The sequence below is a fragment of the Manis pentadactyla genome, chromosome 7 (assembly GCF_030020395.1).
Source record: "Manis pentadactyla isolate mManPen7 chromosome 7, mManPen7.hap1, whole genome shotgun sequence".
Taxonomy (NCBI): domain Eukaryota; kingdom Metazoa; phylum Chordata; class Mammalia; order Pholidota; family Manidae; genus Manis; species Manis pentadactyla.
Genome location: NC_080025.1, coordinates 58,568,846 through 58,595,028, shown reverse-complemented (window position 1 = coordinate 58,595,028; position 26,183 = coordinate 58,568,846). Strand labels below are relative to the sequence as shown.

Here is a 26,183-nt window from a genome sequence, read left to right as displayed (position 1 = left end):
ACTTTTTAGGGTTTTTACTTTATTAATGATGCACATCTAAGTGACAGCATCTTTTTTCACTGGAATGCACTATGTTAAAGAGTTACTAGAAGGCCATTCCCTTAGTTACAGAATTTTGTAGGTATTTACTATTGTTCCACCTATTTGCAGTAATATCGTTTTTTTCCCATGTCTTTTTAATGGTTTTAAAATCTTACTATTATGGACATTTCAAACTTGGTAAGAGTAAAATAGTATAATGAGCCCACGTGTTATCACCACCCTTCTTCAACAGTTATCAGTCACTGCCACATATTTTTTCCCCTTCATACATTACTTTATTGCAAATCCCAGCTGCATTATTTCATTCTTATGTATCCTTATGTATTTCAGTATATATCTAAAAAAAATCTTTAAAAAAGCCCTATAACCACAAAACCATTATTATACATGCAACAAAATCTATTATTATTCAGCCACTGTCAAAATGTTGATTGGGTGATATACATATGTAAGTCTCTAGTAATCTTAAACCTGCTCCCCCTTTCCCACCAACCCCCTGTCCTTTGCAGTGTGTTTCTCTAAGGAACCAAATTGTTTATCCTGATGAGTTAGCTGGTTCATTATCGTGATTTAAGAGGTTTTTCTGTCTATATTTCTGTAAACAGGTAATCATATTTAGGTTCAATTTTTTTTTTTTTAAATACTTCATAGACTGTTCTATCAGGTGGCACATAATGTCTAGTTGTCTCTGTGAGTAACCCATTAATAGTCATTCTATATATCCATTAATTTATTGGGTTGTAAATGTTATTTCTACTGTTCATAACTTATTAGCTGGAATATTTCTAGAGCAACAAACTTCCTCATATTAACTGTTCATTTCTTTTAAGGTGTATATTTCAGTGAAGAAAGGCAGGATAAATGCTTGTTGATTCTTAAACTTTATTTACTAGTTTTCAGAATAATGGAAAGATATTATGAACTCGGGGATTTAAACATACTGTATGTCAGTCTATTGCAGTTATTATTCTGATTGATATTCAAATTTTGTAACGTTTTTGGTCACAAAGTTTTTCCCACAAAGCGTGGGAATCTCCTCAGGTTGGTGTTTGAGTCCTTTTGACAGTACTCTAATGGTACTTGATAGCTTTTGTGCTATCTGGTATGACAAGATGTCTCAAGCTTATCTTACACTTCTGTACCCCAGACTCAGAGTTGGTTTTCAAGACTGGAATCTGAGAGCTAGTGGTACTCCCTGGATTGGTCACTGTTCCTAGGTCTTTTTCGTAGACAAAACTAGGGAATATGTCTTGTCTACTTGTTTATTTTTAAGGTAAAACACATAAGTATATACTGATAATTCAATTTAAATTTAGGAATACAAGGCTTTCATTTAACCATTTCTGTATTCCATCATTATCTCCTTTTAGCCTGGTTCTCAGCAACACAGACAATAATATAGTTAGAATGTCACATAATTACTGATTGCTTAGTTCCACAGAAGAATACAACAGTCTCAGAGTAATGATGCCAACACTACCACCAATAATATGATTATGTAAAACAGTTTAGAACTTTTTTTTTTTCTTAAGATATTTTCCACAAGGAGTGTATAGTTAATTTGTTGAATTTAAAGTCCCTTGAAAGAATTTCACTATGTGGTTATAACACCAACTGGATCCACACTTATATTAATTAGGTTATTAGTTTTTTAATTTAAAAAATTAAACCTTTTGAGTTAATTGTAGATTCATATGCAGTTCTGAAATAATGCAGAGATCCTATGTATCCTTTACCCAATTTCCCTCATTGGTAACATTTGCAAAACTATTAATACAGTATCACAACCAGGATATTGACACTATACAGTCAAGATACAAAACATTTCCATCAGGAAGATGCCTCATGTTGCCTTTTACAATACCCATTTCCCATCTCTTGCCACTCCTTCCATCCCTGACCTTTAGCAACTACTAAACTATACTCCATTTCTGTAATTTTGTCATTTAAAAAAATGTTACATAAATGGAATCATACAGTATGTGACCTTTTGGGACTGGATATTTTTACTCAGCATAATTCTCTGGAGAGCCAGGCAATTTGTTGCATGTAACAGTATTTCTTTTTTATTGCTGATTAGTTTTCAGTGGTACATATGTACCATAGTTTGTGTAACCATTCACCCATTGAAGGACAATTGGGTCTTTTCCACTTTTTTTCTATTACAAATAAAGTTATTATGTATACTCATATGCAAGTTGTGTGAATCTGAGTTTTTGTTTTCTCTGAGATAAATATCAAACTGTAATTGTTTGGTCATATGGCAGTTGGATGTTTAGTTTTAAGAGAAATTGTTAAACTGTTTCGCAGAGTGGTTGTACCATTTTATATTCCCTACCAGAAATGTTTAAGTGATCCAAATATTTTTTATTTTTAAGGACTACTTTTCAAACTTTATATACAAGTATATATAGTTATATACTTATATAATTATGTAAGAAGTAGCCCATCATTTTATATCAAATGTTTAAGACAAGATATGTTCAAATAAGTCAAACTTCTGTCCCTGTTCCTTCCACCCAAGAAAAAAAATTATTCCTTGCATTTTTTGTTTTCTTATTAGAAATAGATATATAATTATGTATTTGTATTCCTTGTCTTACCTCAGATAAATGGTAGTGTATTATAGAGTTTTATTCACATTCCTTGTTTTCTCTTAAAAATATATGCTGAAGATTACTTCAGAGCAGTATATAGAGATAGACTCATTTTTTTCTATAGTTTCAAGATGTTCCATCTTTTTCATGTTCTGTAGTTACTATTCAGTCAGTCCCCTTTGAGGAGGCATTTGAATTGTTTCCAGCCTTTTGTAATTGCAAACAGAAGTGGAATTGTTCAGTAGAAGGATATATTTATATGTAAAGCTTTGCCAGATATTGCTAAATTCCCCCTCTGGTAGGAGCTGTACAATTTTGAGTTCCCACCAGTAAAGGATAAGCATGCCTATTTTTCCAAGCCTTGACAAAAGAATGTTTGAAAGACTTGAAGTTTTGCCAGTTTAACTAGGCAAGGCTTGGAAAAAAGGTATTCTCCATGTTATGCTTTGCATTTATTATGAGTGAGGTTTTTCTATGTTATGATACTTACTAGCCTTTTTTTAATTGATATACAATCTTATATTAGTTTCAATTATACTTCATAGTGGTTCAACAGCTACCCATGTCATTAAATCTTCACCCCCATTAATAGAGCTACTATTTGTCAACATAGGAAGATGTTACAAAATCATTGGCTGTATTCTCCATGCTGTACTCCCTGTGACCAACCTACATTATGACTGAGAATTTTTGTGCCCCTATATCCCTCTCACCCTTCCCATCCACCTACCCCAAACCCTCCCCCATGGTAACCACTAGTCACTTCTCATTGTCTATGAGTCTACTGCTGTTTTGGTCATTTTGTTTTGCTTTGTATTCATATTCCCCAAATAAGTGAAATCATATTGTATTTGTCTTTTTCTGTCTGGCTTATTTCACTGAAAGTAATAAACTCTAAATCCATCCATGTTGTCACAAATGACAGGATTTCTTTCTTTCTTTAATGGCTGAATAATAGTCATTGTGTATATGTACCACTTCTTCTGTATCTATTCATCCGTTGATGGACACTTAGGTTGCTTCCAAATCTTGGCTATTTTTAAATAGTACAGCAGTAAACAAAGGGGTGCATATATCTTTTCATATCAGGAATTTAATTTTCTTTGGGTAAATTCCTAGAAGTGGAACTACTGGGTCGAATGATATTTCTATTTTTAGTTTTTTGAGGAACCTCCACACTGCTTTCCACAGTTGAACTAATTTACCTTCCTACCAGCAGTGTAGGAGGGTTCCTCTTTCCCCACATCCTCACCAATATTTGTTGTTGTTTGTGTTTTGTATGTTGGCCATCCTAACTGGTGTGAGGTGTGATATCTCATTGTGGTTTTTTAATTTGCATTTCTCTGATGATTAGGGATGTGGAGCATCTTTTCATGTGCCTGTTGGCCATCTGAATTTCTTCTTTGGAGAAGTGTCTGTTCAGCTCCTCTGCCCATCTTTTAATCAGGTTATTTGCTTTTTGGGTGTTGAGGCATGTGAGTTCTTTATATATTTTGGATGTTAACCCCTTATCAGATATGTCATTTATGAATATATTCTCCCATACTGTAGGGTGACTTTTTCTGCTGATGCTGTCCTTTGCTGTACAGGAGCTTTTTTTTTTTTTTTATTAAGTTATCATTGATATACACTCTTTTGAAGGTTTCACAAGAAAAACAATGTGGTTACTACATTCACCCATATTATCGAGTCCCCCCCCATACTCCATTGCAGTCACTGTCCATCAGTGTAGTAAGATGCCACAGAGTCACTACTTGTCTTCTCTTGTACAGCTTTTTAGTTTGATTGTAGTCCTACTTGTTCATTTTTTATTTTGTTTCCCTTGCCTGAGATGTGTCTTGGAAAAAATTGCTTATACTTATGTTCCGGAGATTTTTGTCTGTTTTCTTCCATGAGTTTTATAGTTTCATGTCTTACATTCAGGTCTTTGATCCATTTTGAGTTTACTTTTGTGTATGAAGTTAGGCAGTAATCCATTTTCATTCTCTTGCATGTAGCTGTCCAGTTTTCCCAACACCAGTTATTGAAGAGGCTGTCTTTTCCCTCATTGTACATTTATGGATCCTTTATCATATATTAATTCACCATATATGGATGGGTATATATCTGGGCTCTCTATTCTGTTCTTTGATCTATGGGTGTGTTCTTGTGCCAGTACCAAATTGTTTTGGTTACTGTAGTTTTGGATATTTACTAGCCTTTTGCCAGATAGTTTTTGATGGGCTAAGTATCTGTTGATGAATTCAAGAACAATTGATTACAAACTGACCATTAGGGAGGGCAGTCAGTTGAACAGTATCTGCTTTTTCTGTAGAAAGTAGGATAGTTATCAGTGATGCTATGATAGTTACATGTCCTAGTAGATACTCAGGCAAGCCTGTTACTGAGTTGTAGACATTTTAGTATAAAACCCTTATCCTTCCATCTAAGTATCTAGTGTTAAATTGACTTCTAGACTAATAAGTTTGGACAGTGAAAACATTGGGGAAAAAAATAAAATAATTACTATGAATAATACAGTTCATTAGTGGAGGCTAGGGGAGGTTAGCAGAAGATTTTGCTTAAATATTAAATGTTTAGTGTTTATTATTTCAAAAGTGGAAATAATTTTAGACAAGTGGTTATAATGCAAATAGATTCTAATTCAATGTTGTACATTTATTTTAAGAAATCTAATTTGTGATTTTTAAATACATTATTAACATTATTTTTCCCCAGACTTCTTGCTTTAAATACTTGATTTGAAAAACAAATATACCAGTTTCTTAGGTAAAAAATTATTTTCTTAAATAGTGCAATAGTCATTAACTGGCATCTACTGCTAATTATGCTAGATAAAATCTAAATTTAAGGCAAGCAGTAGTGCATATATTTTATACTGTTGGTTTTTCAGTAAGAACATTAGAGCAGTTGTAAAGTTTATCACATTTAAAACAGATCTCTTTATATCTGAAGTTATGGCTGTTTGATATATGATCATGTTAATGTTTTAATGTAGGAGTTTGGATAAAGAGAGGGCGGTGCTACTACAACGCCGGAAAAGGGAAAATATGTCAGGTGGGTGAAAAGGATCTTTACTAAATTAAAATTAATGTGATTGAGAGAATAAGTGGCCTGCATGTTTTTAGTCAGATATAAACACCTTACTGATGGATGTTGATTGTATATATAATTTATAATCTCAAGTATAGATTTTAAATACTGTTTTTTACAGATTATAAAATAGGAATGTATTTATTTTAGGAAATATGGAAACTAGAAAAAAGTAAATAAAAATTTTAAATCATCCGTATTTTTCTGCATTTAGGTAACCTACTGGTTTAAAGAATGTTTGCTCTTCAGAAAGATGGCGAACCATTAGTTCATCATGTGGAGTAGTAGTTTATTTTTAGGAACAGAACTTAGAAGTATTCTAACATATGCTACAACTTTCATATTGGGTTAAAACATGTTGATACCAAATACAACTGGTTTTGAGTGATCATAGTTTTTTGAACTATTCCTGTTTGACGGCATTTGGGTTTCCAGTATTTTTTGTTTTGTTTTGTTATTACAAAAAGTACCTTCAATGAAACCTCCTTGAATAAGCCTTTTTTTTACTTTTGCCATTTTATCTTTGGATAAATCCCTAGAAATGGGATTGCTGAATGAAAGGGTAAGTACATACAGAATTTTGCTTCATATGGCTAAATTCCCCTTCATAGGTAATTTTGGATTTCCATTGGCAATATATGTAAGTTCTTGTTTTACACAGTCATACTACCTGTGTCATTAGACCTATATAGCTAAATAATATATGAGAAATTATACTTGTTTATCTTACTATGAGTGAGATAAGTGAGGAAATGAAAAAAAGTGTTTAATCTTCAAGAAAGATGGAGCTAGAATAGCTTGTCATGTGGAATGCTGGATTATTGTTTGAAATAGAGTATTAAATGTGCAATTATTTTTATTTTGCTTTTGAAGATGGTGATACCAGTGCAACTGAGAGTGGTGATGAGGTCCCTGTGGAATTATATACTGCATTTCAGCATACTCCAACATCAATTACTTTAACTGCTTCAAGAGTTTCCAAGGTTAATGATAAAAGAAGGAAAAAAAGTGGGGAGAAAGAACAAAACATTTCAAAATGTAAAAAAGTAAGTATTTCCTTTTTTCTTTTTAATGCATAGGTAGGAAGAAGTGGTGGGAGCTAATAAATTTTACAGGAAAGACAGGAGAGTGATGGATTTTAGCTAGAAAAGGTGGCAGAATATAAGCTTAATTAAACATTCCTGTGTTTTCTCTCCAAACCAAACGTTCTTCTTTGGCCATCCTTCAAATTCTTTTTTTGTTTCAGCAGCACAGTCATTATGTAGGCTCAAAAATCTATTAAGTCATCTTTAGTCTTTAACATTCGGATTTATTCTCAAAAGTACTGTTGATTTTTTCTTTGGAATGTCTCTTCAATGTATTATTTTTTCTTCCCTTTTCTTCTGCAAACCCATTGTAAACTTTCATTACCTCATAGTAGTGCAGTAACGTCTTCTTATCGCTAATTTCTCTAAGTTTATCCTCTTTTCTGCTTCAATCCATTTTGCGTTATTCATATTTTCATATTCTTACATAGTCTGCATTCTATTTAATAGTAGAATAGTACACTAATAGATGACTTTATTTACTTAAATACTCCCTTAGTTCTGGTAATATTGGTTATATCTAAACATTTAATTATTATGAGACTTCAGTAAAAAGCTTCAGTGAACTGATTGATGTTTAAATGTTAGTTATATCCAGTTTTAAAAGACAAACTCAGAATTCCATTTTGTTTCAGGCCTTTCGTGAAGGATCTAGGAAATCATCAAGAGTTAAGGTAAATACATTAAATTTAAGCCCTTATTGTCAATTGTCAGTTATTCATGAGTTTCCTAAGTGATTGCTTGTCCATAATGTCATTTCATTGCTTCTTATCTTTACCAGAGGTGGCAGCATTCGACAATTATAATTGGATTAATTTACCACTCTTGGAGTTTATTAACACTGTTAAAACATAAGCAAGCGGAGGAGGTATATAAGCAGTTTCTAATTTGGGGTTATTAAATTTCAGTTATCATTGTGTTTCATGCCTCCAGTTCCACCTTGTAGTGGTATGCTAGACATAGGAATACAAACTCATAGTTTGGAATTTGAAAATTTACTCTTAGCATAGTAGGGAGAGATTTAGTCAAGTGGTTGTTAAAAAATATATAAAATCACCATAGATCCACTGCATAAGTACAAATGGATCACCTGTACTGTGAATTAGAGTATATCCTCAATTTTGTAGATGCCGTGATTACTGAGAAAAGCCAGGCTCCTCAGCTCTGTCTTTCCCCAAAAGGTAGCTTTTTTACTGGATCACACAGATCAGCTATACAGTGTTACTAGAGCTTTCTAGGTTAGGTGATAAAGGACAATGGGATTCTCAGGTTGTCAGATATTAAAATAGGATGTGGGGAGCATGTTCTAGTCTGTTGTCCCCAGAGTATATAAAGCATAATAATTATCATTATTCCACATTCCTGGGAAAAAAATAATTAAATAGCTGTCCATTGATGATCCTTGCATAGTTTTATAATTCTCTTTCAAGAATATCAATACATGGTGTCACTCAACATACTGCAAGCCCAGAGTTTCATGAAGTATTCTTATGTTAAAGTTGGGGATTTTATATTTACTATGTTAAACTTGGATTTATGGAATTTTCTCTGACAAAAAATTAAAAAGCCTGAAAAAGTTTGGAATTAAGCTGTTGGAACTATTGATACTTCAGCAGGTTCTTTTTCTTCCCAATGTATTTAATCACTTCAATAGCAGGCTTATTGAGGAACGAACATCTTTTACTTAACTGAGATACTTTTCTTTATTACATAGATAAGTGACTAAGGAGGTAAAATTTTTTTTCTTTTTTTTTAATTATCATTAATCTACAATTACATGAAGAACATTATGATTACTAGACTCCCCCCTTCACCAAGTCCCCCCCGACAAACCCCACAAACCCCATTACAGTCACTGTCCATCAGATGCTGTAGAATCACTACTTGTCTTCTCTGTATTGCACATCCCTCCCTATGCCCCCCCCCCACATTATACATGCTAATCGTAATGCCCCCTTTCTTTTTCCCTGCCCTTATCCCTCCCTTCCCACCCCTCCTGCCCAGTCCCTTTCCCTTTGGTAACCGTTACTCCATTCTTGGATTCTGTGATTCTGCTGCTGTTTTGTTCCTTCAGTTTTTTGTTCTTATACTCCTCATATGAGTGAAATCATTTGGTACTTGTCTTTCTCCGCCTGGCTTATTTCACTGAGCATAATACCCTCTAGCTCCATCCATGTTGTTGCAAATGATAGGATTTGTTTCCTTCTTATGGCTGAATAATATTCCATTGTGTATATGTACATCTTCTTTCCATTCATCTATTGATGGACACTTAGGTTGCTTCCATTTCTTGGCTATTGTAAATAGTGCTGCGGTAAACATAGGGGTGCATCTGTACTTTTCAAACTGGAGTGCTGCATTCTTAGGGTAAATTCCTAGGAGTGGAATTCCTGGGTCAAATGGTATTTCTATTCTGAGCTTTTAGAGGAACCTCCATACTGCTTTCTACAATGGTTGAACTAATTTGCATTCCCACCAGCAGTGTAGGAGGGTTCCTCTTTCTCCACAACCTCGCCAACATTTGTTGTTTGTCTTTTGGATGGTGGTGATCCTTACTGGTGTGAGGTGATATCTCAATGTGATTTTAATTTGCATTTCTCTGATGACAAGCGATGTGGAGCATCTTTTCATGTGTCTGTTGGCTATCTGAATTTCTTCTTTGGAGAACTGTCTGTTCAGTTCCTCTGCCCATTTTTTAATTGGGTTATTTGCTTTTTGTTTGTTGAGGTGCATGAGCTCTTTATATATTTTGGATGTCAACCCTTTATCGGATCTGTCATTTATGAATATATTCTCCCATACTGTAGGGTACCTTTTTGTTTTATTGATGGTGTCCTTTGCTGTACAGAAGCTTTTCAGCTTGATATAGTCCCACTTCTTCATTTTTGCTTTTGTTTCCCTTGCCCAGGGAGATATGTTCATGAAGAAGTCGCTCATGTTTATGTCCAAGAGATTTTTGCCTATGTTTTTTTCTAAGAGTTTTATGGTTTCATGACTTACATTCAGGTCTTTGATCCATTTCTAATTTACTTTTGTGTACGGGGTTAGACAGTGATCCAGTTTCATTCTCTTACATGTAGCTGTCCAGTTTTGCCAGCACCATCTGTTGAAGAGACTGTCATTTCCCCATTGTATGTCCATGGCTCCTTTATCATATATTAATTGACCATATATGTTTGGGTTAATATCTGGGGTCTCTATTCTGTTCCACTGGTCTGTGGCTCTGTTCTTGTGCCAGTACCAAACTGTCTTGATTACTGTGGCTTTGTAGTAGAGCTTGAAGTTGGGGAGCGAGATCCCCCCCCCCCCCACTTTATTCTTCCTTCTCAGGATTGCTTTGGCTATTCGGGGTCTTTGGTGTTTCCATATGAATTTTTGAACTATTTGTTCTAGTTCGTTGAAGAATTTGTTGGTAATTTGATAGGGATTGCATCAAATCTGTATATTGCTTTGGGCAGGATGGCCATTTTGACAATATTAATTCATCCTAGCCAAGAGCATGGGATGAGTTTCCATTAGGAAGTAAAATTTAAAAATGCTTTGTGCATCTTAAAAATATCTTTTCATTAACCTGAAGCTATCTCCTTAAGATACTACTCTTCCAGTAAATAATTCTATGGTATTTATAAGGCTCAAGAGATATAGAAGAGAAATATTAAATACATACCAGGTTAGGAGAGTAGTCGGGGGGGGGGGAGGCAGACCAAAAAGAAAGAAAAATGTAAAAATTGGATATTCTTTAATAAAGCTGAGGAAAGCCTTAATATGTAGAATTTCATGTAAAAATCTTTTCTTTATCAAGTGGTCATTATGATGTATAATATGACATATAAAGTATCAATTGGTAATACTCACCTACCCCTATCAAATAGTTGAGCAACTTAACATAGTTTTTCTCATTGTAGAAAAGAATGATAACTTTTTGTAATAAAAATGAGTTACTTACATGGAAGGTAAACTGATGGTAAATTTATTGTCACTGTACACATGTTCATGTCTAACAGGATTTATAAGGATCTTCATGAAATAATATATGAGAGTTTAAAATTGCACAGGTTATACATATTAGAGAAATCTGTTTCTGAGGTATTCAGTATTATAGAAAGAAACTGATGAACAGCATTTGCAACTAAATTGAAATCTCTCTCATATGTTAAATCCATTATAAATTTGAATTATACTAACAATAAAATACAATATGTGTTGTTCTTATCTGTGTTAATTGATTTTCTTCCCAACTGTAAATAAGGATTAATTGTGGGAGTCCAGGTTTTAATAACTTTTTAAAATGTGTGGTAATTATGCCTTTCTATGAACTGTATTCCAGTGAGAAAAGGGCTCCCTTTTCATTTCATAAGTTATTAAGAAGAGAGGTGGTGTGGCCGATAGGCACATCAGAAGATGTTCCATATTGCTATCAGGGAAGTGCAAATCAAAACCACAGTGAGATATCACCTCACATCAGTTCTAGAATGGCCACTATCTAAAAAGATAAGAAATAACAAATGCTGGTGAGGATGTGGAGAAATGGGAACCTTCCTACACTGTTGGTGGGAATGTCAGTTGGTGCAACCACTGTGGAAAGCAGTATGGAGGTTCCTCAAAAAACTAAAAATAGAAATACCATATGACCCAGTAACTCCACTTCTAGGAATGTACCTGAAAACAAAATCCCTGATTCGAAAAGATACTTGCACCCATGTGTTTACCACTGCATTATTTACAGTACAACATATGGAAGTAACCAAAGTGTCCATGAATAGTGAATGGATAAAGAGTAAGTAATGCATATACACAGTGGAATATTATTCAGCCATAAAAAGGAAATCCTGCCATTTGTGACAACATGGATGGACCTAGAGGTTACTGTGCTAAATAAAATAAGCCAGGCAGACAAACACCATATGATTTCACCATAGGAATCTAAACACAAAACAAAATGAATAAAATGGCAGTAGACTCATAGACACTCAGAAGTAACTAGTGGTTACCATGGGGGAGATGTTGGGGTGGGTGGGTGGGGAGAGTGAGTGGGATAAAGGGGCACAAAAATTCTTAATCATAACATAAGTTGGTCACAAGGATGGAAGTACAGCATGGAGAATATAGTCAATGATTCTGTTAACAACTTTCTATATTGACAGATAGTGTCTGCACTAGTGGTGGTGAGGATTTAATAATATGATAACTGTTGAACCACTGTGTTGTATACCTGGAACTAATATAAGATTGTATATGTCAACTACAATTTAAAAAGAAGAAGAGAGGTGGTAACTTTTTACTACTTGGCATTTAGCATTCTTACAGATTTTAAAAGGGGTATAAAGGAGGAGGAAGCACTTAAGCCTGAGGACTTTGCCCTCATTATGACCCATGAATTTAGGCTATGAACTTTTGGGTCATTTGACATTGTGTGAGACATTTATACTCATGTCAGATTTATCATGTGGACAATTGATTATAGATCTTAGAATTAGACTAAATTAAGACACCAAAGTATATTTTTGATATAAAACATGTTGAAGTTGTTATATTATATAAGAACTAGGAGCACAGAGTAGATATTGGCAGTCTCTAAAATAAAAAAATCTCATATGCCCTTTTTTAACCATTAGCTGGCGATGACTCTAAAATTTTGAGTATTTGCAATTTTATTGATTACTTCCATTTGGCTACACTGATTGTGAAGTTTTAATTTCTGCTATTCCAACTTAATTTGGCTTCCTTTACTCTTCCAGCTCATTTATCTGATACACAGTCTGAAAATGTACTAGGCTGCTCATTTGTGATATTCTTTTCACTAGGATCTACTTGGAAAGCCCAACATTATTTCTAGTTTGTGTTGTGTTCTTTTATATAAATTGTTATTTGTGTGTGTATAAGTAACTCTAAGTCCAGATATTAATACTTAGTTTGCTGTTATTTTAGGGTTCAGCTCCAGAGATTGATCCTTCATCTGATGGTTCGAATTTTGGATGGGAGACAAAAATCAAAGCATGGATGGATCGATATGAAGAGGCAAATAATAACCAGTATAGTGAGGGTGTTCAGAGGGAGGCACAAAGAATAGCTCTGAGATTAGGCAATGGAAATGACAAAAAAGAGATAAATAAATCAGAGTTGAGCACCAACAATTTGCTCTTCAAACCTCCTGTAGAGGTAAATATTTGCCAAAAAATTATAAAACAAAAACCTTTTCTACTGTGTATCTTAGACTGAAAGCAGTCAGGCTTAATTAATGTCAACATTTCTCTGATTTTAGAGCCATATACAAAAAAATAAAAAAATTCTGAAATCTGCAAAAGATCTGCCTCCTGATGCACTTATCATTGAATACAGAGGAAAGTTTATGCTAAGAGAGCAGTTTGAAGCAAATGGATATTTCTTTAAGAGGTAATATTAATTTATTTTCCCATGTTAGTTTTCTGTAGTTAAGTATTGAATTTTTGGATCAAAGATGCTGTATTTATAGTATTTTGTTTTCCTAAGTGATCGTTTTAATATTAAAAACTGTAGTGTAGTTGAACAGTAGTAACTACTGTTGAATTTGTAGTTTCAACAGTAACTTCTGAATTATAATAAGATACAACATAAAAAATGCAGATATATCCCTCAGTCTCTTACCCATCTCTGTCTTGCTGACAGTCCTAAAACAATTTACTTCAAAGATAAACTGCAGCAATATAGGTGGATGTTAATTCAAAACTTTGATTACCTGAGACTATAAGGAACCCTTTGTGTCCAGGACCTTTCCTAATTCCTTGTCACGTAATTGCTAGAACCTGAAAAGACCATTGGTGACCGCAGGCAAAACTCCTCTAGAGGATCTTAGAGTTGGTCTTACATTTGCCATCACTTTCAACTCCCACTTTCTTAGTTCTGGAATGGCTTTGGAGGCCTCTTCTATTTGTGATTTTGGCAGGGAGGAATTGATGTGATCCATTGCTTCTCTGAGGTATGTTTGTATCTCTAGGGAGATAACATGCTCAATCTATATACCATAATTGTTAACTTGTTCATAACTTGAGTTTTTACTTAAGATACAAAAGATATACAAGAATCCTTCCCTTGTATATAGCAGATTTGACCTGAAGCAGTGCTATAAATCAAACACTTAAATGCAGGAGATATAGGGTCTTTAAAGGCATCCAATTATGAACCCTCAGTAAAATTAGTAGTTACTCCCTTTTTATCTTTCTTTGTAAATTTGAATAATTATACCTTCAATTAATTATGTTTGATGTAGGCAAGGTTGCAGGTAAAAATCTTACTAGCATGAACTAGCCTAGTGGTTAAGAATTGGTTTTGATTTCAGATTGCCTGTGTTCAAAGCTTGGCTTCACTTAGTTGTGAGTCTTTTAGAAGTTGATTAAACTCAAAATGTTAATACTTTATAATGCATTTCTTTCTTTGTAGACCATACCCTTTTGTTTTATTCTATTCTAAATTTCATGGGCTGGAAATGTGTGTTGATGCAAGGACTTTTGGGAATGAGGCTCGTTTCATCAGGCGTTCTTGTACACCCAATGCAGAGGTAAGCTTATAGAAATTACTTTGCACATTGAAGAAATTGTGATGTTTCTTGTAAGAAGAAATATTGGACCTCTGTTTATTCTAGAAGCCCTGCTTATGGATCAAATACAGTTGACCCTTGAACAATGTGGAGGTTATGGGTGCCAATCCTCTGCACAGTCAAAAATCTATGTATAACTTTTGACTCCCGCCCCACCCAAAATTAACCAATAGCCGATTGTTGACTGGAAGCCTTATGGTAACAGTTGATAAACATATATACTGTATTCTTATAATAAAGGTAGAGAAAAGAGAAAATACATTTACAGTACTATACTGTATTTATCCGAAAAAAATCAGCGTATAAGTGAACCTGCACAATTCAAACCCATGTTGTTCAAGGGTCAACTATAAGCTCTGATTTTATCAAGATAAGATGACAAAGTTGAAAGCTATAGTCGATACGTTCTAGTATAAATGTCTTAGTGTGGAATATAAAATAATATTTCTGATCTGTTCTTCCTACATGCCAAAATTCATGTTTTAAATTTTACAGTCATACAGTGTTACAGTTAAGAGTGTAGGTTTTGCAAACAAACAAAGGAACAAACAATGCAGAAAGAGACTCAAATACAGAGAACAAACTGGTAGTTGCAGAGGGGAATGAGGATGGAGGAATAAGTGAAATAGATTAAGGGGATCAAAAGGTACAAACTTCCAGTTATAAAAATAAACTAGTCATGGGGATGAAAAGTACAGCACAAGGGATATAGTCAATAATGTTGTAGTAAATTGATAATGATGGCAGTAACTACACTTACTGTGGTGAGCATTTTGTAATATATGTAAGGGTCAAGTCACTGTTATACTCCTGAACTAATATAATATGTCCCCTATACTTTAATAAAAAAAATTTTAGAGTATAGGTTTTGAAGCCATACTTTACTAGATTCATGTCTTCTCTTTGACTTACTAGCTTTGTAACCTTGTCTGTGCTTCAGTTTTATCTATAAAAAGTGTTAGGAGGACTAAAGAAGGTGACACATTGAAGTACCTGAACAGTGTCTATCCTAGAAAGTGTCCTACAGCGTTAACTGTACCATTACTGCATTTCATCAAATCAAAGACGCCATCACTTATAAAACTGAATTTCAGAGATTTAGAAAGGGGAGAAAATAGGCATCAGAATTGATGAAATACAGTATTCTCTTTTTAGGTAGACTGTAGAGCTTACATCAAGCTTGCATTGGTGTACCTCCTTTGTAGTTCATACCCCCTGATTGATCATTATAAATCTTGTAATTAATGGCACGTTTTCCATGTTGTATTTGTGAATTCCTTTGGATAGTTTTCAAAATTGCAGGATGCTTCTAAAAGCAGAAAATAATTTATAGTTATATAAAGTATTTTTTTTGACTAACAGGTGAGGCATGAAATTGAAGATGGAACCATACATCTTTACATTTACTCTATACACAGTATTCCAAAGGGAACTGAAATTACTATTGCCTTTGATTTTGATTATGGGAATTGGTAAGTTTAAGCTGTCAATATGATTATTTCTTGTTTTGAAATACTTCTGTACTGTCCTAATAATTTTGATATTGTTATTGCTTTTTTAATTATGAGGTGATTAAAAGTACTTGAAAGCAAGTATTTTGGTATCAGCTTCTATTACACCATTGTTGCTTAGTTCTTTCTCCAAACTTCATTGTGATGTAAGTGCTTATAGTAATTATATTTAGTAATCCTAATTCAGCTATACAACACTGACCTTGTTTATGTGAGAATTTTTCCTTCTTTTCTTGTACTTTTAGGAGGTACAATTTGATAATTTCACTTTTTGCCTCTCAGAACAAAAGAAATTGTGCCAGATTTTCTTTGCAGTATAAATTGACAGGGTTAGTTTGACTGAAAGGAGATTTTTAAAGGAAACTCTGAGAACTATTGTTTTGAAACACAAGGGGAAAAAATTTATTCTGAGTATAGAATCTTCAATTTAAATTTTTTATAATTTAATGTGAAAACTGTAATACAAAAGTATCCCATGTTCCTACTTCCCAAACCAAGAAATAAAACATTATGCATTGAAGTCCCTCATGTTAAATAGCCAGATTGTATCTTCTTCCCTCTTTGCCAGAGATAACTGCCATCTTTAATTTGTTGCATTAACACTTGTACTAGATATGTATATGTCCCTAAATAGTATCTAATATTTTATATATTTTAAATTTTTATGTGAATTATAATTTGTATTATTTTGCAGTCATCTTTTCTCATTCATTACTCTTGTGAGATTCAGTTTTGTTCTGTGTAGCTCTAGTTAGTTTTCACTGCTGATGGCATTTATCTATTCCTATGGGTGAACTTACAGATTTACAAAAAATGTTCCTGTGGCTTTTTGAACCTGACTGCACATGTGTTCTCTTCATGAGCAGGACCAAGGAGTGGAAGTGCTGGGTTGTAGAGTGTGCACAGCCTCAGTTTTTACCAGACATGGGTGAATGACCAGTTTATATTCTCACAGCTTTCCTTCCTTGCTCTATTTCTTTACAGCTTTAAAAATTGATGCTTATCAATGTGAATCGGTATCTTTTTTATATTTTTAATTACCGTTTTCCTTATTTTATGAGCCCAAGGGTCTTTTTATGTGTTCATCATTTAGATTTCCTCTCTTATGAATTGCCTTAATAATCATGTCCATTTTTCTGCTGAGTAGTCTTTATCTTACTGATTTTTTGGGGGGCTAGGGGGGTGGGGCTGTTTCTTTATATACTCTGAAGTCTTTTGGATTATAAGCATTTCAATTCATTCTTTTTTTACTTTTTAAATTTTCTGTGGTCTTTTTTAAATGCTAAAGTTTTTAATGTCCATCATGTTTTCTGTCGTGAAATCCTCCTTCCTTCAGTATGCATCCCTACTTGATTTCTGGAGTCAGATTTATCATGACAACTTAAGCCTTTCCTTTTTAGCCCTTTCTCTCCCAGAAGGTAGAAAATTTAGCATAATAGCTCTTTGCTCCTTGCTTTGAAAGGCTGTCCCATAGTGTTTAAGAATATGAGCTTTTCGTAATCTGACTGGCATCAAATGCTGGCATGGTCCTTATTATTAGCTGTGTTATCTTGGACAACTTTCCTCATTGCTTTGTGCCTCATTACTTCATAAATAACAATAATAACACTCAGCTAACAGGAATGTTTTGAAGAATGAATGAGTTAGCTCATGAAAAGTGTTTAAAACTGTTCCTGGCACAAAGTAAGTCCTTTGTAAACACTAGTTGTTGCCATCAGTATTATTTGTAGTTCTGTTATCCTAAAATCAAAGAAAACATCTAGGAAGAGTTTCAAGCTACTTTTCTATTAATACATGATTTGGGGAGATAGGGGGTAAACCATAAATGCTGGAGTTCTACCTGATTCACAGAATTAGGCAGTTGACTTGTACCTTTCTACCACTGTTGAAAATAAATGAGGATTATTAGAAACTTGGAAAGGTACATTATTGTTACTGTGAACAAACATTAAACTACTTAAAAACATACAAAATGGGACGCTTTTATTATTAACTTGGGTTTGGATACTTAGCCTGTATTGTAGAGATGAATGAACTAAACCTTGGTGGTTTTACCAAGACGGCAGAGAGTTAAGAAATTAAAGATGAGAAGTGTGGGCTTTGGACTCACATAGACCTATATTTGAATGCTGTCCCTCCCAGTTATTAACCGTGTGACTTTGGACAAGATAACCTTCTCTGAGCTTCAGTCTCTTCTGTAAAGTGGGAGTATTAATTATCCCTACTGTGAAGATGAGAGAGTGCAATGAAAGCATAACTTAGCATTTTCTCAAGGTAGCTTTTTAAAGAAATTTGGTTATTGAAATCATTCCTTAAAGTATAAGACACATAGTTAAGGTTTGGTATTTATTATACCTAACATTTTTAACTTAGGTCAAATTTAAGGCTAGTATTTTATCATATTCTGTATATATATACCTTATAACACTCTGGGAAAGTTGAATTTTTTTTTTTTGCCTTACTTAAGAAGCCACAGCATCATTTTACTTAAAAAGACTCAGTCTTAATTTATTGTTTCTTTTTTTTCTTTTCCATTCTATAATCCATTACTAGTTATCTTTATGATTGAAGGCCCAGTCTCTGGTCAGAAATGAACTTCTAATTATTACTTTGTTATATAAGAAAATGAAATTTCCTTTGTGATAGCTACCAGGAATGCAAATTAGTGAAAAATAAGGATTACATGTAATTACTGATAGAATACTGTTTTGTGGAGTTGCAGCTTAAAGTGGATTAGAAAATTTATGGTTTGTTTCATATTTTGAAAAAATCTGTAACTGGCTGTCTTTCAGTAAGTACAAGGTGGACTGTGCATGCCTCAAAGAAAATCCAGAGTGCCCTGTTCTAAAACGTAGCTCTGAATCCACGGAAAACATCAATAGTGGTTATGAGACCAGAAGGAAAAAAGGAAAAAAAGAAAAGGATATTTCAAAAGAAAAGGATACACAAAATCAGAATATTACTTTAGATTGTGAAGGAACAGCCAACAAAATGAAGAGCCCAGAAGCTAAACAAAGAAAGCTTTCTCCACTGAGACTATCAGTATCAAATAATCAGGTATCAAACTGTGCTGTACTGATTCCCAATGACTAGTTAACAAAGGAAAACAATTAGTCATATTTTAACCCCTTTTTTTTTGCTGGTTGTAAATGGTGTAAAATGGTTTAAAAGTTTTAAGTCCATTCTGTTATTTAATGACGTACTTACAAACATAAAGTACAGATTTTGCTAGAATGTGTACAATATATGTTAAATTATTAAGAACTAACTCAGCTAGCACATCCTTGCAGAACTGAATACAAGATTTTTCTAAGACTGGTTAATTTAAAAAATTCTTCCAGATGGTACTGTCCTTATGTTCATAATAACTGTTCTTATTAAAAATCTTGATCCATTAAAGTTTCCTTTAATATTTGGGACATAATTAAATCAGTTCTACAAGGGTGACAGATATTTTTTGTATTAAGGTATGATTGATATATACTCTTTTGAAGGTTTCACATGAAAAAACAGTGTGGTTACTACATTTACCCAAATTCAGATAAGATTTTTGAGAGAAAATTCTCTTAAGAACATATAAGTTAGGGACCATTTAAATGTCAAAATTAAGGTCTTACTCATCTCTAGTATCTTGTAGGAATAATCCCCGTAAGTTTTAAATCAAACATTTATTGACCACTTGGTATCTGTAAGCATTGGGTTTTGTGAAAAAATTTATGTTTTGAGAAGAATTTGAACAGAAAAGTATGCTATCTTATTTGACCTGTAGGATCTATTGATAAGAAAATTATTGATTAGAACTTTAAAAAGCAAAATTATTTGATTGAATGATTTTGCAGTTTCTTGAATTAGGAAACCGGTTTTCAACTTCTGAAACAGATTTAAGTAGGCTTATAATTTTTATATGGTGAACTAGTTGTGATTGAAAGACATTTAAACTAGTTCAGTAAGTCCCTAGTTTGTAGATGGAGTAGTAGTTTCTAAAGCAGTCATTTCGATCTTTCAGGAACCAGATTTTATTGATGATATAGAAGAAAAAACTCCCATTAGCAATGAAGTAGAAATGGAATCAGAGGAGCAGATTGCAGAAAGGAAAAGGAAGATGGTAAGTTGGAAAGTCAGTAGCTACTTCATGCTGTCTCTTGGCGTTTGTGACAGCTGCTTTTCCCATAGTAATGGTTATTGCCTTTAAGAAGGCTCTTACACTGTTCTTTGAAATTAGCAAACATGTGTGCCACTGAGCATTTCTGTTTGGCTTTGTCATTGCCATTCAAGTAATTTCCACTAATCTTTTCTGTTTTTACTATGTTCATTAGACATTTTAGAATGTATGACATTTAAGAAATAATCTTTAAACATTTTTGAAGCTGAGAACTACTAATAAATTTTCATGCTGGAATTACTGTTCAAGATGTCTTTGATTAGCTAAATGTATCCTTTCTCTTCATAATTTAATGTAAAACAAATGTTATTTTAAGTCGTAACACCAAATAAATGGCTTACGCAAAAAAAAAAAACCCACTGGTAGCTACTATTTCTGTATCTCATATTGGTATCATAAAATAAGGTTTTCATTAAAATAGGTTTAGTTTTATATTCCTTGGGCTATTTATTTGCAAATATCTGTATAAAAACTGGGACAAGATATTTTCTCAAAAATCCATGCTAATTTAGCAATCAATGTTTATGCCAGTTAAGAAAAGTGTTATGGTGTTTCTAGTAATTAGGTAAGAGAGTATTGCCCTAAGATTTGAAAATTACTTTACACACCAACTAATGATCTTAGTATGAGTTTCCCCCACTCCCCTTTATGTGTTCCCTTGTTTCCTGTTTTAGTGATTTTCATGCTGTATTCCATGGAATCTCAGGTGTCATATACTTGGGGTAGGACCTTCATAATTTGGTCATTGTTGGCCTTCCTAAAGTAAGTCTGTTTTACTGCCTTGGTGATCATTCCTCTAACACTGATTCCTTGTTGATAATCAAAACATGAAAGCAATGCAGAACTGTTTCATAGCCTCAGGATTTCAGAAACTGCTCTAGTGGGACAGGGTAGTTAAGAGACAGAAGAAAAATATAGGAAAAAATATTGGAAAAGATTGGTTATAAAGAAAAAGTTCTTCCTTTATCTGAAGGAATTGTCTTGAATCCTTTTCAAGTTTCAGTTACATATAAATTACCTGTTCTACTGAAATGACTGGTGGCTGTTTTTTACTAGATTTTCAGTACTGCTTGTTCATTCCACAGTTGTCACAGCCTCATATTTGCACTAATCCTGCAGGAACTTTTAGAAAACCAATTTAGAGTATCATCGATTTCTGTGGTAAGCACATGCCTGGTAGGAGGAACCACTTCTATACATGGCTTTCAGAGCTGTAACAAACACTTTGAAAAAACTAGGAAGTTAAAAAACAAACCAAACTGAAAGATCATTTTATGCCCATACAGTAATTTCACACAGATTGCATTCTGTTCAAAAGTTTATGTGATAGGGGGCTTCTTTTTAAATAAATCCTTCTATAAATGCTGACAACATTAGTGGAACTTTAGAATGCCCTCATTTTCAGATCCCAGAAGAAAATAGAGATACCCTTTTACTAACTTTGAAAGTGGTAGAACTTTGTAGACAAAAAAACTCACTTGGAAAAGGGTTAATTGGGAATCCAATTTTGGTCCTGATCTTGCCTGTTAGTATGCTATATTAATATAGGTGAATACTTCACATTTTTATATCCATTCTAGCACATTTATTTTACTCTCTGCCACTACAGTGGCTTGTGCGTTTTTCATAGGAATAAAATGTAGAAAACTTGAGGTGTCAGTGATTAGAATTTGTGTGGTATTTTGAAGAGATGAAATAGTAAGAGATCTTTGGCTCCTTCACCTGTAGCCTTCAAGTCATTGTAATCTTATTTTTTTTTTAAGGTATCTTTGATATACAATCTTAATGCTCATGTTTCACATGCAACATTGTGGTTACTACATTCCCCCCTATTATCAAGTCCCCATCACATACCCCATCACAGTCACTGTCCATCAGCATAGTAAGATGCTATAGAGTCACTGCTTGTCTTCTCTGTGCTATACTTCCTTCCCCGTGCCCCTATGTTCCTATATTGTGTGTGCTAATCATAATACCCCTTAATCCCCTTATCCCTCCCTCCCCACCTTCCCTCCCAAACCCGTTTCCCTTTGGTAACTGTTAGTCCATTCTTGGGTTCTGTGAGTCTGCTGCTGTTTTGTTCTTTTAGTTTTTGCTTTGTTTTTATACTCCACAGATGAGTGAAATCATTTGGTACTTGCTTTTCTCTGCCTGACTTATTTCACTGAGCATAATACCCTCTAGCTCCATCCATGTTGTTGCAAATGGTAGGATTTCTTTTCTTTTTATGGCTGAATAGTGGTGTTCCATTGTGTATATGTACCACACCTTCTTTATCCATTCATCTGCTGATGAACAGGTCGCTTCCATATCTTGACTATTGTAAATAGTGCTGCAATAAACATAAGAGTGCATATGTCTTTTGAGTCTGAGATCTTGTTTTCTTTGGGTAAATTCCTAGGAGTGGAATTCCTGGGTTAAATGGTATTTCTATTTTTAGTTTTTTGAGGAACCTCCATAATGCTTTCCACAATGGTTGAACTCATTCACATTCCCACCAGCAGTGTAGGAGGTCCCTTTTCTTCACATCCTTGCCAGCATTTGTTGTTGCTTGTCTTTTGGATATTGGCCATCCTAACTGGGTGAAATGACATCTCATTGTAGTTTTAATTTGCATTTCTCTGATGATTAGCAATGTGGAGCATTTTTTCATGTGCCTGTTGGTCATCTGAATTTCTTCTTTGGAGAAGTGTCTGTTCAGATCCTCTGCTCATTTTTTGATCAGGTTATTTGCTTTTTGGGTATTGAGGCATGTGAGCTCTTTATATATTTTGGATGTCAACCCTTTATCAGATATGTGATTTATGAATATTTTCTCCCATACTGTAGGATGCCTCTTTGTTCTGCTGATGGTGTCCTTTGCTGTACAGAAGCTTTTTAGCTTGATGTCATCCCACTTGTTCATTTTTGCTTTTGTTTCCCTTCCTCAAGGAGATATGTTCATGAAAAAATTTCTCATGTTCATATTCAAGAGTTTTGCATATCTTTTCTTCTAAGAGTTTTATGGTTTCATGACTTACATTCAGGTCTGTGATTCATTTCAAGTTTACTTTTGTGTATGGAGATAGACAGTGATCCAGTTTCATTCTCTTACATGTAGCTGTCCAGTTTTGCCAACACCAGTTGTTGAAGAGGCTGTCATTTCCCCCATTGTTTGTCCATTGCTCCTTTATCATATATTGATTGGCCATATATGTGTGGGTTTATATCTGGGGTCTCTATTCTGTTCCATTGATCTATGGCTCTGTTCTTGTGCCAGTACCAAATTGTCTTGATTAGTAGAGCTTGAAGTTGGAGAGCATAATCCCCCCAGCTTTATTCTTCCTTCTCAGGATTGCTTTGGCTATTCAGGGTCTTTTGTGGCTCCATATGAATTTTAGAACTATTTGCTCTAGTTCATTTAAGAATGCTGTTGGTATTTTGATAAGGATTGCATTGAATCTGTAGATAGCTTTAGGCAGGATAGCTAATTAGTATATTTGCTTTGATGTACTCATTTGCTTTTCATATACTCAAAACAGAATGCAAAAGCATGCATCCCAATATTGAAAAAACAAAACAGCATCCTGGGATTTGTAAGCAATTGGTATGGGTCCCCCTGCCAAAGTATTAATATTTGTGACGATCAAAATACTTGGCTTTGAAAAGTTTAAATGCTAATCAGCCTTTTTTTTTTCTAACTTTTGCCTTTTGTGTATTGGTTAGGTTAACATCAGTAGTTGGAAAGATAAGGTCAACTCTTGAGAAAGTTAACTTGGTTTAAACTTGACAGACTTTAAATTATTATGGGTATAATAGGAGATACTAGCTGTCACATACACTACATTTATAAGCTTGGAATGTAAAAGCAGTCAGTCATACTTTCCTCCCAGGTAAGTAGCATGTAGTGTTCAAATTCAAATATACTTCAGCCCATCCTTTTGCAGTACAGCTCTAAACCATATGAAACTGTTGACAGTTTTTACCTACACAAATGGCAATTTTTTGCACAACCTAGTATTTAGCATTCTGCTCAGTCTCCAAAAATTGTACCAGTGAACTTATGTTTTGATTGCTAGCTTGTTCTTTTTGGTGCGAATGGAAGAATGTTTCTTCAGGGACACTTACAAAAACAATTACAATGGAGCAAGAAATGCAGTAAAGGAGGTGCAAGTATGAATTAGAGACCATTTCATGAACTAAGGTAGTATTTATGACAGACTTTATGAGTAGGATTTATACAAGTACAGATTAGCCTGTGACTTAACTGTGCTTATTTCTGCACGGGAAATAACCCAGAGATACTTAGAATGTGATCAATCTTATTTGGCTGGGATTGTAGGCTGGTTTGTTGCAGGGAGGGAGAGGCATAGGAGATAAGGTTAGTTGATTGCAGATCACATGAAATGTCAAATAATGAAGATTTCATGAAAGAATATTTATTCAAACTGCTATGTAGCCAAGGTAGACATCCATTCTTACTAACATTTTCCTTTTCTGTTTTCTCCCTTAAGAAGTTTTACCTGCCTAGAAAAGCAAACTTGTCCCTAAATGGTATAGAAATTGGGCATTTCTTCTTTAGCTAGTAAGAGATACTTACTTGGCAGTGGGCTATAAACGACTTGGGAGAATCTTAAGAATCACCCCAGTTAAGCTATGGCAGTTGAAATACAGTAGGCTATTTATCCTCACCTGTTTCCCAAACCAGGGCACTACTGACTGGTTTCCTCCAGGTACACCATAATCGAAGTGAGGTGACTCTAGCCTTGTCAGAGGTAGAGCATGCAGAAGTGGGTTAGGTGTTGGGAATCTCACTTTATTCTCTTGAAATAACAAGTAATCAATTAAAATATGAAAACCTTTAAGAGATTTAAATAAAAAAGGAGGCTCGCTTACTCCCCACCCCCATTTATAATGCGCATGAAAAGAGCCTCCTTTATAGGTTATCTTTTAATATTGTATTTTCAAAATAATTTTCCTTAAGGTATGAAAAGACTGAACCTTGGGAATGTAGTCTTGGTAATATTTAATGGCCTTTTATAGTCAGATTGCTTAAACAAATTCCATGGAATGTGACTTAGGTCTTCACATTTAGGAGGACAGAAATTTGAGAAACAACAGAAAGGATATGAAGGATATAAAAAGATAGTCGTATGGGTAAGATTGTTGAACTTGTCAAGCAACTAGGATAACCTAGAATTAGTCATTTGGATATAAACTGATAACAGTAAAAATTTGTAGTTTTTTTCATTGTCATTAGCCCCAGGTTCTAGGGGGCAAAAAAATGCCTGGCTTTTCTAAAAGTACATGGTCTATTTGAGTCTACTAAATGAGTTAATGGCAGCCATCTGAGGTAATATACAGTTAGGCCCCCGAGTATGAACTAAATGAAGCTTCTTTATAGCACAGGTAGTGTCCTGGGGCCTTGCCAGGACACGGGAGTCACAATTTTCTCAGCCCTCATCCTTCATATCAAAAATTACTCTACAGCATTGTTTATCAAAAAAAGAGCTCTGTGGCCAGTTTAGTAAACAGTGTATCATGTCCCCAATTTTTAGATTCCCAGTATACATGGTGTGTTTAAAAAACTCTTTGAGAAATTATGTTTATGTTAACATTTCCTAAATGTTTACACCCTTGGGACTTTTTGTGTTGACACCTGTGACATACCACAGGTTTATTCCACAGAACGCACATATTCTGGGAAAATTACAGAATGCCTCTAGGAAGTGACTTGATTTAGATCACTTTAGAAGGTGAAATTTAAATAAAGTAAAATATAATTAGATTAACTTTATTGTAAGAAAAAGTCATCTGATGACATATGTATCATCCATCTCATTTTTCTCTTAGGCATGATTACTAATTTTAATTTTCTAGGGTCCAGTTTTCTCTCATCATAGAGTTTATGACTATTCCTAAAATGAGTGATTAATGAGATGATATTGAATAGCACAAGGGAGTCTGTTTTTATAGGTGTTCTGTTCAAACAAAATGAGAATATTCAGCTTTAGCTGCTTGTAATACATGTAAGATTTGTAATATATGTAACTTTGTTTAAAGTTACATACCTTCAAATAACACCGATACATGTTTTATATAATGTATATACAATTCTTATTTAACAAAAATGTTTGCTGT

The 26,183-nt window shown here is 34.0% G+C and overlaps 1 protein-coding gene across 4 annotated transcripts in view; it reads left to right on the top strand.

Moving 5' to 3' along the window:
- Positions 1 to 26,183, top strand: part of KMT2E (lysine methyltransferase 2E (inactive)) — a 93,658-nt gene that overhangs the window by 52,458 nt on the left and 15,017 nt on the right. For 3 of the 4 annotated variants that reach the window (XM_036892357.2, XM_036892360.2, XM_036892356.2), the window contains 9 exons: positions 5,638 to 5,696; positions 6,606 to 6,778; positions 7,453 to 7,491; positions 12,746 to 12,976; positions 13,080 to 13,210; positions 14,234 to 14,351; positions 15,753 to 15,862; positions 18,694 to 18,958; positions 19,908 to 20,006. In XM_036892357.2, the coding sequence (XP_036748252.2) occupies positions 5,638 to 5,696; positions 6,606 to 6,778; positions 7,453 to 7,491; positions 12,746 to 12,976; positions 13,080 to 13,210; positions 14,234 to 14,351; positions 15,753 to 15,862; positions 18,694 to 18,958; positions 19,908 to 20,006 (1,225 nt within the window). The remainder of the gene's footprint in view (positions 1 to 5,637; positions 5,697 to 6,605; positions 6,779 to 7,452; positions 7,492 to 12,745; positions 12,977 to 13,079; positions 13,211 to 14,233; positions 14,352 to 15,752; positions 15,863 to 18,693; positions 18,959 to 19,907; positions 20,007 to 26,183) is intronic. The other variant, XM_036892359.2, reaches the window with a different exon arrangement.